The sequence below is a fragment of the Myzus persicae genome, unplaced genomic scaffold (assembly GCF_001856785.1).
Source record: "Myzus persicae strain clone G006 unplaced genomic scaffold, MPER_G0061.0, whole genome shotgun sequence".
In the NCBI taxonomy this organism is placed as follows: domain Eukaryota; kingdom Metazoa; phylum Arthropoda; class Insecta; order Hemiptera; family Aphididae; genus Myzus; species Myzus persicae.
The window spans coordinates 266,878-283,821 of NW_019101686.1; the positions used below are offsets into that span (position 1 = coordinate 266,878).

The 16,944-nt window shown below is 33.7% G+C and overlaps 1 protein-coding gene across 1 annotated transcript in view; it reads left to right on the plus strand.

The window, feature by feature from the left end:
* LOC111030147 (runt-related transcription factor 1-like) overlaps positions 1-15,357 on the plus strand; it is a 19,968-nt gene extending 4,611 nt beyond the window's left edge. Inside the window, exons 2-6 of the mRNA XM_022309522.1 lie at positions 300-760; positions 6,090-6,203; positions 10,748-10,885; positions 13,581-13,802; positions 14,392-15,357. Of these exons, the coding sequence (XP_022165214.1) occupies positions 358-760; positions 6,090-6,203; positions 10,748-10,885; positions 13,581-13,802; positions 14,392-14,987 (1,473 nt within the window). The 5' untranslated portion in view covers positions 300-357 and the 3' untranslated portion in view covers positions 14,988-15,357. The remainder of the gene's footprint in view (positions 1-299; positions 761-6,089; positions 6,204-10,747; positions 10,886-13,580; positions 13,803-14,391) is intronic.
* The last annotated feature ends 1,587 nt before the right edge of the window (positions 15,358-16,944 follow it).

Here is a 16,944-nt window from a genome sequence, read left to right on the forward strand (position 1 = left end):
TATTTAAATTTTAAAATACACTTTAGTGTATTGCATTTAGATTTTATAATAAAAACATACATCGTGGCTGGTTTCTTACCGTATATTTATTTATATACAAGTTGATTACAATATGTGTAGTAGTTATATAATTTATATGGATGGATTTTGTATCATTTAGTCCATAAGACATCAAGTTATAAAATATTTATTTTCGTCGGCTTTAGATATCAACACAATGAAATGCTGTGTCGTTTAACTATATATTATAATAATTATAACATGATCGTAATAACATAATTTCACGTGATTTTTTCCAGAACCCCGACCGTTACGTATTTACCGAGCGTGACGACCGCGAAAATCCACCTCGGCGGGATGGTGGTGAAGGGTGCCCAGATGACCGGCGGCGGGGGAGGCGTCGCCGCGCCGGGTTCCGGACCCGACGACGGCCTGTCGGACGCGTACGCCAAGATGACCGCCGACATACTAGCTGAACGGTCAATGGGTGACTTCCTGTCTGAACACCCTGGTGAGCTGGTGCGTACCGGTAGCCCGTTCCTGGTATGCACCATACTCCCCACCCACTGGCGGTCCAACAAGACACTTCCGGTAGCTTTCAAGGTTGTGGCGCTGGGTGAAGTACCAGACGGCACGGCTGTCACCATACGAGCCGGCAACGACGAGAACTTTTGTGCAGAACTGCGAAACTGCACCGCACTGATGAAGAACCAGGTGGCCAAGTTCAACGATTTGCGGTTCGTGGGAAGGAGCGGCAGAGGTCAGCGTAGTATCATGATAATAAATTATTTCCTGTATTTTATAATATTCACTGTAGTACAACACAGACTAAAGGCGTCTTACGGCAGCTCACCGTGATTCCTTGATCTAGAGCAGTGGTGCCCAACCTTTTTTGATTCACGACCCCCAAAATTATTTGTTTTGGTAATACGATTTCAATATTTCTTTAATTTAATTAATCCAAAACATGAAAAAAAATACAAAATTAGAGTTATATAGAATCTAAAATTTAAAAACTACTGAAATTATTATAATGATAAACAACATTTTAATATTTTTTTAAATTAATGTATACACATTACACACATATTATTCATACAAATTAATTGTTAATTTCAATATTTCTTTAATTTAATTAATCCAAAACATGAAAAAAAATACAAAATTAGAGTTATATAGTATCTAAAATTTAAAAACTACTGAAATTATTATAATGATAAACAACATTTTAATATTTTTTAAATTATAAAGTTACTAATAAATTATTTTAATGAAAAACCTGAGCTTGCATTGTAGATATGATTGATTCTATGTTTGGTTTGATATTTGACACTACTACTCTTAAATCAGCTTCAACATTTAATGTGGGGCGATATTTGTTTTTAATTATTGCAATTGACACACACATTGACCAGGGAATAGTAATATATAACTTTTTCATTTAGTGTAAAACTATTGGCGACCCGCTAATAAAATTTCACGACCCCCACGTTGCGCACCACTGATCTAGAGCTTTGATTAATTGAACCACGTGGGTTACCTGTGGTTAACCGTCATTTTTTTATCTCCTATCCTATTCCGCTTGTATCTATAGGTATCGAGTAGTCGAGTAAGATCTTATTCAAATTTTGCACTCACCGCATCGTTATGATGTTTCACGGTGAACTGTGAAGAAGTGCATTAAGTCTTAACCGTCATAAGATATTTAGATCCCGTTTTGGTCAATTTAACTAAACCTCAAACTGTTAGTACTACATTTGGTGATTGGTCGATAGTATTTTTATATGTTGTTACAAAATGTATGAAACTGTTTGCAAACCATTCACAAGCTTATAAATTAGAACTGAAATACTGTATTGGCTCTACAAAATCTCCATGTTTTCCATTTTTGTTATAGTCATCGTTGTCTTTGATAATTATTTATATATTATTACTATACTCGCCTGTATATGTTTTTGTATGTTTACATTTTGATTAAATAGTTGTCTTGTGCTATTGTTTTTATCGATTATTTACTATTTGAATGAATTTATTTACTTGAAATTATATATTCAACTGCAGTCTTCTTAACATAATCTAATTCAGTCATTTTCCTCTATTCCATTTTTTGATTCATGCTATAAACTTTGTATAATACCGAATATTATTATTCATAATTATCATAATTTTGGAAGCTCAGCTTCTTTAGTGCCCACTGCAGATGCGTCTATGAAATAAGTAAACAATTAGCAAATGTGTGAAAATTGTAAACTGAGATAAACAGCGCAGCTGTTCTATAATGATTTATTTTTCAATAACTTATTTGAACTTATTTCTACTAATATATTCTACTATAACTTGGTCTAAATGCGGTCGATATTAATTATCGATTTGCAAAAATGCTGTCCCCTATTTAAATACAACAAATATTTTACTGCTGCGAAAACCTCACGCATTGAAGTCGAACTGGTTTCCGACGTATTGTTAACATTTTTCCGCTGGTTTCTTAGCTAAAACAAAAAAAGGACCAGGAACGCCAAATTTCGTTTAAATATGGTAATGAAAGGAAGAAACAATTCTTAAATTGTTTCATAATTTCTTTTGCACAGTTTTTAACTAGAATGTGAACATTAATTTTTGTGTACAAATACATAGAACAAATATGATCCACACACAGAAGTCACTTCACTTTTTTTATACCCGTGCAAACCATCTTTGGGTAGCCACTGATCTAGAGAATCACACGGTGTTCTCTTATATGGATTCCATTAGATATTTCCAACACTTGACCAGAACATGATAATTTCGGCTAGTAGAACTTTTTAGTTTTTTTTGGATTAATGCCGGCATTGCTTTTTACTTGCCTGGAAATGTGTTTGTGTAGCCGATACCGAATGTGTATATACACATTTTAGTCAATATGTGTCATTATTTTTACATCGCTTATTAAGCTTATCCTTTCGAAAATAATACTTACTTACTTAGCTGTCTGGACACTTTCAACTTTGAATAAGTATTAAAAATGCAAGGGTCCATTATATTTTACACTTAACAACATCATCATAAAAGCATATTTTATGTACCAACCTTTAACTATAACTATATGTGCAGAATATATATATATTTTTTTATGGAGTAAGAGTAGGATAACCAGCCTTTAAAAATATATATATATATAATAAAAAACTAAGATTATTCACAAAAGTAAAGTATAGTGTTAACTGTTCAGCAGTTCAAACTTTAATGTATATATAAATAGTTTTATAAGTAAACAATAAATGAGACACAATATATTAGAAACCAAATTTATTTTCAAATACATTAAAATAATCAACGACTAACACTTCATTTCATTGAAATATTTTGACGATTAAAGCTTTTAAATTTCACAATATTTATAGTTGATCCAACGCCTTGAGGTCATAATATATATAATTAACCATAAATAAAATATTTGCATGCCTATTTGTTTGAATTATGGCTCCAAGAAGTGATTTCATGTAATTACAACATGTTTCGCTACATTTTTGATCCAAATTGATAACTAGACTAGACCCATAAGACTAAGGCCCATAAATAACAACAAATAAATAAACAACAATATATAAACTTGTTTCAGTCCTCGAAAAACTGTTTAACTTCAAAAATAATCTGTATACATTAAATGTGAATTATTAATTTTTATCACAAAATAAACATTAATACAATGACGAATACAAATATAATAATATTATGATATCATGGTTTATGATTTAAACCAAACAAACAGACGATTATAATTATTCGACCTAATCAAGTCTCGTTATAGTTCTCATATATTGTATAGTCAGTACTCAGTACCAAGTTAGCACCACCGTTTAAAGCATTCTATATGGATATAAAAAAAGACATTTTTTTTCAGAAGCCTGAACTTAAGTTTTTCGAAGTTTCCAGAAATGTTGGAATGACGTATTAAACGAAAGAATTGAAACAATAATATTTGAATTGACAAATATTTGCAATGTGCGTAGCGTAACGCGCTGGAAATGTAAAAAAATATATGACTTTTCACCGCCTGGCAAACACAACAGCGCCAATGGACAATTAGTGTAGCCGTCAATTAAAACGTAATAATAAAATAAACCGTAAAAAAAACCAGAGCGGTAACACGATTTACGAACGTTTATATTGCACGGCCGCGGGTTGTCGCCGACACGACTTTCCGCTCAATTATAATAATTACGCGCGCGCACGAACCACCGCCGCGGGCCGTGTTTACACACGTATAATATATATGTATGTACATTGTATGACTGCAGTTATTATCGCATAAACGTCGCGTTTTTCCGACGCGATTTATCATTCCCCCTCGTTATGTTTTTCCGACAAATTAACACGATGACGATGACCGCCTCTCTCGGCGTGGTATTTTTATATTTCCAGTAAGAGTGATATATTATTATGTGAGTTGAGCGTTGTTAATATAGGCCACTCGTTCTGTGGAAAAATAAAGAGAAAAAAATAATGTAAACACACGCCGAAGCCGTCATCTGTCTCCGTCTGTTATACGCTTACCTACACACACACGCGCGCACACAAACACACACAGACGTATGGTACGTATAAAAGGTACTTTAATTCATGTCTGTGTGTGTGAGAGTTTGTATGAATGGGGTGGACTTCAGGTCAATCCACCACGATTTCTCTTTACCGGGACAAGACCGTTTTCTCGTTGTATACGTTTTATCTGTACGTTTGCATGGGGTAGAGGTCCCTTTTGATAATAATTATAATCGTATATATAATATAGGGTGCGCCACCGTATTTTGCCGTTTCACTGTGTTCAACTGATATGACTATGAGAAAACGAAAAAACACGTCGGCTCACCCTATATTTTATATGTACAGTATGTAGCAGGTTTACAGCACAATATCGGAGATATAGATAAATTCCAATATAGTCAAATAAAAGTTTTCACTCTAATCAATAATTATACGTATATTATAAACAAACAAATTATTGTTTTTTGAAATGTGGAATTGAGTTTTCAGGACTCGTACCAGAGGTACTTTGGTTTATAATAGTGGTATACAGAATTCGTTCACTTCCGGTAACTACGGTATTCGGTAGGTTAGGCTGGGTTAGATATATTTATAATGACTATAAAATATTATTATTTATTTATTGAAACTAGGTTTACCTATTGATGTTTACATATACCTTAAATAACAGTTACCGGTTTACTGAAAATAACACCATGTGCAGCATAATATATGTATATTATATTACAATTAATAAAATATTTTATATTTCAAAATTAATCATACTATTTGTATGATACTTCGTACCTACTCTTTCCTCAAAGTTTATCTATAATGTAGTGTATGTAAAATATTGTATTGTAACTGGAATGAACTAAATTTAAATGTTATATGCAGTTACATATTTTTTTTTAAATGTCATTCGTATAGTTTATTTATCCTCTGCAAAGAAATTTGAGGAATTATAAAGTTATGTTTTTGGGTATTGTGCAGTAGACAAATATCTTTTAGTATACTAATAGGTATGCTACATTTTGTTAGGAATTTAATTTGTTTTTATTGTTGACTTACGGTTCTATGGCGAAGAGTTACAAAAATTGGCTCCTCAAAAATCGGCTAACAAAAAAATGTAATTTGTAAGAAATTAATTAAAACTGTTTTTTCGCATATTATGAGAAGTAATCTATATATTATTATACATTATTTTAAGTATATTATACGCGTATAGAAAAATTGTATGATATTCTATAAAGTATAAGGTAGGTTTAGTAAAGAATTGTATGGGGATTAACTGTTAATAGACATTTCTTTAAAAATGATAATGTATTAATAATATTATGTATTTGCTGTAAAATTCAACACTCACACGTATTATAGTAATTGTTTGCATCGTTTTGAAAATTTTAAGTTTTACATAGCTAAAATCTTATTTATCCACAATAATTTTGTATGTACATTTAAAATTTAACAGGAAATAATATGAAGTACGAAATAATTTGTAGGGTGGTGGATTGTTTTTATTCAACGATTTGTCAACATTATCAATTTTTCCAATTTTTGTTATAATACTGGTTTTGCTTACATTACAGGCAAGAGTTTTACGTTGACTATAACTGTGAGCTGTTCGCCCCCACAAGTTACCACTTACAATAAAGCCATCAAAGTCACTGTAGACGGACCTAGAGAACCACGTTCCAAAACACGTAAGTAAATATGTACTACCGTGCTTTTTATATGAAAGCCTTAAAAGAGATATTTATTATTTTTGTCTAATTTGAAGCTGTGAATTATTATTTTATTATAAGCCAATATGGGGTATTTGTAATTCGACTATATAGATATTATATAGTTACTTTATTATTGACTAAATCAAATTCAATATTTTTTTTTAAATTGGAAATTTTAAAAACCATAATAAGAGAACAGACTATTTGTGACTACAAAGGATATGATATACTTATATATAGAAGACTACATGAAAATAATAAATTCATATGAATAGTTAGATACAAACAAATATAAACTACAAGGCTGAGTAAGCCAAATATTTTTTTATCTTGTTAAATTAAGTTAAATGTTACCTAATAATACATTTTTTTAAACTTCGTTAAGCTTAAAATTAATCAGAAACAAATTAAAATAACTTAGACAAAATAATAAAATTCAAATATTTTTAAATTGGTAACAACATGGCAATATACGTCTATAATAGATAAGATTTAATATTTTCCCATATTCACATACCCGAGGAATAGGAGTGCTGGTTATAATTAATACATACGAGGGTAGTTGACCTCTTGCAACCTATTCTTTACGATACTTAAAAAGGAAAAATACCATATAAATTTCATAAGTTGTGTTATCAATATGTAATTATGTATTTATTTTATTATACTTCAACACTTGGGATATTTTATATTTTTAAATCCATCAATAAATAATAGTTTATGGACTATATTTTATTTATAATACGAAAAGTGCTTATGATAACCTATCCTATGTACAACAAATTATTACTCACTAGTGTATGAAAAAATTATTCTTGGCAAGACTCGAGCCCCCAAATTGAAAGTATTAGATTATAACTTATAAGACTTATAGATCATTGTTAAGTCTAAGCTTACATTGTTATATTTAGTTAAATACTACTATGGTAATTATTATTAGCTGTCTTGGTTATAGCAAATACAGCTATCGTGTTTTACTATCACTGTGTTTACCCGACTTAATAATTGATGGTGAGATCTGTGATTAGATCTTTTGTCTACACCTGTTGTATAATAAATTAATATATTATACTATAGATACCATAATATTATTGAGTTTAATTGTATTATATCATATTCGTATATTGTTCGTATATCGATGTGTATGTTTCTTAATAAATATGAATTATATTAGAATAACCAAACATTTTTTATGAATATGGACAAAAATATTATATTATTACAAGATTTTCATAAAAAACAAAAATTGTTATGAAATGTCTTTAGAAAAAAAGGGCGTAAAAAACCCTGAATCGTTCTCTCTATAATATATCTTATAAGTATGTGTGATATTTCCCCTGTCTGGGAATCAATATAATGATTTAATACATTTTTTGATTTTTTTGCGTAAAGACATAGACTTTTTGCCATGATATCTAATGTTTCTTAATCAAATTAAAGGATAAATCAACGATTAATTGGTATTAATATTGATCTTATATTAATCATTTGTTCTGTATTAAATTAACTTGAAGTTACCACTCTATGAACGTTAAAAAAATAGCTTACAAGGTTAAATTCGAATTCATAAAATAATTAATGAATTAACTTAGTTTTTGTTTTTATTTTATAAATGCCAAATTTGATCAATTATACTATTATAGCAATGAGAGATCAATGGTTACATTTGGTAATATCAAACACGTTATATTTAACATATTTGAAATTTTGAATCGGTCGATGGAAATTAAATTATTTGTCTTCAAAACTTGTATAATTTTGTATTAGTTTTTATAATATAATTCGGTCTAATTTCGTATTACATATTATACAAACAATAAGCACCCTGTTGATGTCATCATCGTTCTGTACGTTATAATTTAAGAAGCGGTCAATATGTTGACACGGTTCGTTATTTCTATGTTTTGTCACTCGATAAGATAATAATATCATGTTTACGTGCCCTTACATATATCGAGTGATATGACATAATAACTAGTAAATAACTACATAATATCGTAAAATATTCGCGTCCATTTGCAATACGTCAAAATAATAACGATAACAATAAATAAAAGAACATAGTAAATAATATGCTTTCCTGGGTGTCTTTATGTCCGTTTCCAAACATACGGTACGACCGGAATGCATTTCGGGCGTTTTTGAGGTCGAACTTGTGTTTTTTATGAGGGGTGCAGCCCGTCACCCGCCTCCGACGTCTTTACGACGGCCGGTCCCTTTGGCCCGCGTCCCACCGCCAACAATACACTGCAAGCATCATGAAAGGCATTTTCTACGTGGTTTGTTTATACGCACGCGGTCTCTTTAAACGACACGCCGGTGTTTAAAAAAAAAACGCTGAAATAAAACGAAATCCGGTTTACGAATGAAGATATACATAATATTATATAGACCATATTATTATTATATTATGAAATATATTATATTTATGTATTATATGTGTCGGCGGCGTCCTCTCTGTCGGCGTTCGGACGGTATAAACACTTTGCGCTCGCATATTATATATAGAGCCCCATAAAAGCCGGTCGTCCGGGCCCCAGCATCGAGATATTGAGAGCATAGTATAATAATATATATATACATTATATGTGTATATAAGACAGCGTATATAGAGTGATGTATATAGGTGCGTATGTATAAACCCAAACGATCCGGACAAATCACGAGCCTGTGAACTTTAGACGTTCACGCCGCGTTTAATGACTTTGGAAACTGATCGCCTTGACGATTCGCCATCATTTATTATACCGTGGGGGAATAACGGCGGCGGAATCAGGGGAGGGGGCGAAGCGTGTCACGCGAGGTGGCGGGCAGGACAGCGTGTGGGATAACCACACAAGTGCCTGGCCACTGCAGCTGTTGTACAGGTCCCCATTAATTGCCGTTTCCACTTTAGACGCTCGTGAGTGATGTAGAGAACGCCTAGACCCATATATATATATATATTATATATGTATGTGTGTAACACAGTTTCAACTTTTTCCAAAGGCATTATCCTGGAAAATCGAATCAGAAAACTCGAGGATAAGAACATATCATTATTTTTTTTTCAAATCTATGCCGGTATTTTGCTGTATGCTTCTGCACGCCAAAATACAAGTTTTTCGTAGAATCATGGCAAAAATTAAAATTTGAAAAATTAATTTAAAATTGCTTTTATATCATTTTTATAAGGATGATCAGTTATTGTTACTTAATAAAATACAAAGTTATTTAATTATAATTATATGTAATATGCTCGATTTTCTATCTAAAATGCAACTTTAATTTTCACTTCATTCTCACACTATTACAAGTAAATATTATATACCTTAACTTAATAAGATTTATTTTTCTATTACTTTTGATCACCCAAAGTACCAATTAGATCAAATGTGACATCAGAAACCACCCTTAATTTAAAACAATGATTAAAGAAAAATTTTTTCTCTGAAATCTAATTATACATATAGATAATACGCCTGAAAACATAAACCCGCATATAAAATGTATTATGTATAGTAATATAGTATACATGATCACTTAACATTTAATTTTAAATTAGTTATATCATATTTTGTGGTTAAAAATGTTTAAGTAAGTCGAGAATGGAGAAAATGAATATAGGTCATATAGGTTACCTATATTAGGACCAGATTAAATAAATGTTGTGGCGTAATCCTTAACCAAGCGGTCACTGACTCGTCCTCTGATAAAATCCTTCTTGGTGACAGCCGGTCACGTATATTTATTTTATCTTCGTGACACGTCTTCTTCGGTCATTGTACATTTTCAATATTTTCCCAACAGCAAAAATGTTTAATACGTGTAAAACGCACAGTAGAATATTTTAAAAGAATAAATAACTAATGCTATATCATAATAAAATATTATAATATTTGGATAAGAAGATAAGATGATTATGGTTTTAATTTCAAACATGAGTTTCAGGAAATGTGCACATAATATAATGCTTATATTTTAATGTGTTTCATATTATTACGAAATGCAATAATTCTATATACATAGGTTCATAACTTCACGTAATTTTAAAAAGACGTAAGATTTAATATACAAATACATATTCGTAAGAAATTTAGATACAGCGTATATCTCTATGAATCCGTTATACCAATTTATGAATTAAAAGAATATTATCAAAGTCCAATATACATAGTTGCTGTACTCACCAATCGCAAGCGTATAATATTATCCTTACTTTTGTTTGCTGCTAAACAATGGTTTTAAGCTGTTTGATAATTTAATTAATAATAATATAAAGAAAATTAAAAGTGTAATTATAAACTATTACTGTTCGCCTTTGATGGTGTTCTGAACGCATGAATAAACTGAAGTCAAGGAAAATCATATGCTCGAAATCATGGTATTATACAATAAGTAATAATTTTAAATATTATTTAATTACATTCTTATGAATATTCCTATGTCTGTTATATAAAGCAATAACCTTAACATTCCAACGTCTTGTATGATAAAATAAAATTTATTTTAATTTAAAGTTGTTTTTTTATTACTTATAGGGCAACAGCAACAGTTCCACGCCTTTGCCTTTGGCCAAAGACCGTTCTTATCGACGCACTTCGCTAATCCATTAGATCCACTGCACAGGACTGCCGATCCACTTGCTTTCCGCATGCCAGCTATGGCGAATTGTCAAAGTGAGTTCGTACACGTTATACTATAATCACCATGACACAAATTATTTGCCATAATAACGGTAATCCGTTTTTTTTTTGTATTTTTGGGGGAGTTTATTTAAAACTAGCCAACTAATAACTGCAGGTACAACAGGGGTGGTGTGTATCTGTGAGCGAGGGTCGATTCCCATGGGTATATAATGTTCCTTTGAAACGATAACAAACGACTACAAAATATAAAGTAATATCATATTACGCGTGGTATGTATCTTCCCGATCTTGTTTAAGTATCATCGCGCATTAGGTTTAAATAATATCTGCTTCGATGACATAAACCCTCTGGTGTACCTAATGGCAGCATAGTAACAATAAAACGCATATATTATTATAGTGCAGTTTATAAAATCCTTTACAGCATTATAAGTTCTAACATGGTTTGTCGAGGTTTAAAGATATGAAAACGATAATTGTAATAAACAAGACGCGTAATATTGCTATTGTTCTCCACAATTGAGTTATAATTACAGATAATTGTCTTATTTTGATTATATGGTTTTCATTGTACTGCTGTTTGCTGTTTTCGTATATATAATAACAGTTATGTACTTCAGCGAGTTGTTGTAATAAATATTTTGAAAAAAAAAATGAATTTCACCACAATATTCCTTCAGTTGCGTTTGTATAAAATCATAAGGTAATTTTGGTTATTTGAAAACAATAAACAGAAAAAGCTTTAAGGCGAAAAAATATGTTTTGTTCGAAGTCATATGTTCGTATTCCTTCCATGTAACTCAGTTACCTGGAACGTGTATGTTCTATATTATATTCTAAGTTTCTAACGAATGTGTTAGCCGTAAATCGTACCTCTATAGTTCATTACCACGTGCTATGTCAAAATGCTTTTGATAAACAGTGCATACCTAACTATAATAGGTACCAATACTAGTTATGAATTTATGATTCACGAAGAGTAAAGAATAAGCCTTACCGAAAATATGACCTATTGGCTTTATCTAATTAATAAATATATAACATGTATAATGACTTGCCCTGACTGTCTTATTCACCGTCGCCTAGCCGGGGACCCTATGAGGATATGAGTATAACATTTGGTCAGTATTTTCGTTTTATGATATGCAGGGCATAGGCCCACTACTTCAGAAAGGATTTTTAAAAAATCGAAATTTAAAGAGGTTTTTAAAGGCTCAAACAAGGGGATTCACAATGGAAATTTAAATTCCTTTGAATTTATACATGGTTGTCGTTGGTTACAGATTATAATAGTAAGAGTAGAATTTAGTATTTTTTTCTGTACAAAAATGTTTGCAATTGGTTAGTTTACTCGGGCAAATGAGGTAAAAGCATCCATAAAATTTTCACGTTTACATGGCTCCCAATTAAAGGAACTATATCTTAAAAGTTAAAACCAAATGTATGTTTGTAGCTTATAGTCTATAGATATCTACAAAAAAAACTTCCTGATTGATTTTGATGAAAATATCAAAGTTTGTGTTTAGAGATATCAAAAAAGTTTAAAAAAATAGATTAAAGTACATTAAAAAATATACCAAGAGCGGCAAGAGCCAAATCCAGTCTACAACTCATGGTTTCCCATCTAGGTTGAATTATTTCATAAAGCATGTACACTGACACCATTGGACCTGTAAACTGAGGTCTGAGGTAAACTCAAACTGAGATACACCTATATACCGTTGATGTACTATCGTCTATAGGTGTAGGCTTTGCCACAAAGAAAAAAATGGACACTTACGAAGTCTGGTTATTCATTTATAGCATTGTATATTGTGATACATCGGTAAAACGGTGTCATATTTGCAATTTTTTTGTACACCGCATTTATAACAACAATGACATACCGATGGACAAACGATATAACATCGCGTGTAATACATTTATAATATTGTAACAAAGTCATGAAAAATGAAAAACATATTACTACATTTCGGTCGTTTAACTAATGCGGAACCGACGGTAAATGATGATAACAATAATAATTATTAAATCGTCGCATTTACTTATACCTATACCGAGGCGATTCGCCACCACAGGGCGTATATTACAATATATTTATCATTATTTCGTCCGGGTGGCAGCCAATGTGCGGTCGGGTATATTCTATTATGTATATTATTATATTTTTCGTTTACGCACTCGATATCATCAATTCACGAGCACAATCCATTTGGTCTCAAGTCGCGGTTAATGATGGCGAAACGGATTTGGACATCCTGTAGCTCGGTGTATCACGGTGTTCGGGCCTAAACGATTTTAGCACCGTCCCGAACAACCATATATATTCATATTATATATTGTACTGTAGCAATAATCTCGTTTTCTCAGTCCATTCATCATCTCGCGCGCGCGTCTGGACTGCACGAGGGCGGCGGGGAATGGGGATGGCGATTGTGTGCTCATGGTACGGGGCGGTGAAGTGGGAGGGAGGGAGGACGAGGGTTTTTGCTTGTGTGTCAGAGGCATGGTACACTTATTGCAATAATGATCGATAGTTTAGTAATAACGATCCATATATACCTACAAAAGTCTGTATACGTACTATATAATATACAGTTGTAATAGTATTATTAGTTATGAAAATATGAACCGTGTATGATTATTTATTTAATATTATACCTAATCAATTATGATGATGACCACAATGCAATACATTTTACATCGATGTTGCGGTTGTTGACAGACATGGGCCAGTTCGCGCCCCATCACTCGTGGGGATACTCTCATTCAACGGCGTACTCGACGTGGCCGGGCGGAGGCGGATGCACGAACTTCACGCCGCCCGCGCTCGCCACCGGATTCACCGGCTCAGTCGCCGCGTCTGACCTTCACACCTCTCTGTCGGCCGGACACCAACACGACTTGTTCACGACGTGCACGGTCAACGCGCAGACGACGGCCGCCGGTAAGTGCCTGATATCATCCTGACATGCGAACCGGTTCGGTGCCCACCTAATCTGAAACGTGCAATTTTTTTTGTCCGATTATTTATTTCAAACTCATAAGTGAATTCACATTGATACCTGGTTAATATATTGTAACCCCTATTCGTACAATTGAATTTACTAAATATCAATATGGTGCAAAAGGCCGACTAATAAAATACAGTACTAAATTAACTTAAATTAATATTTCATTGATAATTTGATTTAGTTTAGTCAACTTCAAGATTATTAAATTATTAGATAATATAAATAACAAATAATTTACACACCTCTTAAAATTAAAATTAATATGGAAAGAAATGGCGAATTAACTAGTTCAATAAAAAAAATATAATTTTATAAATTTGGTTTTAATAACCACCTGAAGAGTCAAGATGATTGTGTACTGGAACTATCCCATAGTCTTTTTTTATTTTATTGAGGTTGTAACTCAAAAGTTTTATACGTTTTTATCTCGACCATTGCATAGTCTTTAAACAAATTATAATAAAAAATAATTATCAAACTAAGAGCGCGTCGTGTATTATTGTTTTTGTTTCCTGTACAAAGTGATGCCACCGTTTGCGGATACGACCGTGCCGACCGCCAACGGACCAGGCGACCTAGAGCACCAGCTGCTGCTGTCGTCGTCGACGTCCAACTGTCACCAGCAACACGACCGGACCGGCTTCCCGACGGTCAGGGGTTACCAGCAGCAGCAGCAGTCAGCGGTTAACGACCAGTCGATGCCCCCGCCGGCGCCTGACCTGCACCCGTCCAATTCGTCGGGTCCCCGGTCGACCGATTCTTCGGCGCCCGACTCACCTACAGGGCCCGGTGGGTCCACGGACGATATGATGGCCATCGGCCACGCGCACGGTTACGATCAGCTGGGCGGTGGCGGTTACCACGGCGGCGGTCACCCGACGACAGGCATGCAGTTACCGGCGTCTTTGCAACTCTACTCGCAGCTATACCACGCTTCCGCGGCTGGCAATATGACCAGGCATCATCACCACCACCATCACTACCACCAACCCGGCGACGACGGAGGCGGTGGCGTCGGAGTCGACGACGATCATTTACAGGTTAGCGGCGCCACCCAGAGGCCCACCCAACAGGTCGTTGCCGCAACTGACCACTCGGCCGTCTGGAGACCATATTGAAGGGTAGAAATGATATGACACGACCACCGTCCGCCGATCTGTCTAGCCTATATATGTATGCCTTCCTACACTATTATTTTTATTACGATGTATCTAATATATTATTATGATATCAGACGAAACTATTTAGATTAAAAATAATTGAAATAACTCGTAATATTATAATATATTAATAATTATTGTATATGATTAAGACTATTCCTAGATCAATAGATCATATTATTATTATTATTATTATTATTATTATTATTATTATTATTGAACCTACTATGTATAATATAGGCATATACTAAAATGCGATGTATATAAACCTTGTGATTCACGTAATATGATAATATATTATGTACCTTTAAATAATATACGATATGTGCAATATTAAACGATATTCCAATAGTTTATTTTGTGATCTTCTAGTATGCACAAGACCTACTGGATTGCATACCTGATATGAGTACTTATATCAGATTGTCATGGTATAATACGTTTGACGGTATAGGGACTGCCTCGATCTCGAGTCTTATTTTTCATCAGCCCGAAAACGGTTGGAAACATCTCAGCGGAGTATAACATTATAATGTTATGCGACGAGCGAAACACGGAGGCGGAGAGGGGCAGACGGGGGCAGACGGACAGACGGAGTCGCTGTGCAGTGTGTATATATATATATATAAAATAATAATAATAATATAGTTCTCGCATATCGAAAACCGCCGAGCGGCGCGCAAATGAACTTTTGGCCGCCGTAATGAGACGGGCGGAGACGGGTTGTGTGTACACGGACCCGCGTGTAGATTCCACAGTCATGTATTATTCATTACGGTGGGCCGCCACACGGGCGCCGCGCCGCACATATTGTATATTATAAGCGAGAAGATTCTTCCGCCGCCGCGGGTTGTAAGTAACCTACAGCTCCGAGCCGCCGGGGAATATAATAATATAACTATACACGGACACGGGGAGTTATGACGAGCGGAATTCATTATCTTACTTGCGGCGGCGAGGCGGGCGCGGGCTAAGGAATTCATAACTCCCGCGACTTTCCCCGCGAGACCAATTGGCGGCGCGGCGCGTACACGTACGCGCGCGAGCCCGCCGACGGTGTATACGCGTCGTATTGTTATTGTTATATATATAATACGTACACGTAATAATAATATTAAGCGCGATGCCCTTTTGTTTTAATTCCAAAGTCTCATCTCGTATTCACCAGCCGCCGCCGCCGCCGCCGCGCCCGGAAGCCGTTAATTATAATATCCCTCGCTCGACCAGAACGCGCGCGCCTCCTAACCCGTATTATAGCTAGTGCGTTATACATAATAATAATTAGGGCCCGGATGTAAATGCCCTAAAGACTAATAGTAAAAATTCCATTGAAAAATAACCACCAAAATGCCTCTTCAACGCAATAGAAATGCCCTTAGAAAATTACCAAAAATGTTTGACAGGGTAAAACGATGATTTAACTTTCAGCTTTTTTAACGTTTCATTACCTACCATAAGTAAACTTTATATAATAAAACACCAAAATACCGCATATAAGAGCCCATAATATGAATAAACGGAATAGGCACTCGAAATAAACGCGATATAACTTTTGAAGTCAATTCATTCTGAAAACAATATATCTTGATATTATAACTTTTGAATTTCCTAATTCACATTAAAAGCTCATATTGTATGCTAGTATGCACAAACAATGAATACAATTACCCAACAATTCTTTGAGGCTGAAAAAACATCGAAAAATGCAATGTTCATATTTGAAGTATCTATTTATACCTATGAAATGAAATATTATTACATGGTATATACGGTATTATCTACGAAAATAATGGAATTTCCCAGAGCACCCAAATAATAATGCATTGAAGTTCTTGTCCTAATAATAGTAAATATTTTAGTATATTGGGATAGGGGCGAGAAAAAACGATCTGAAAAATAAACCATGCGTGTAACA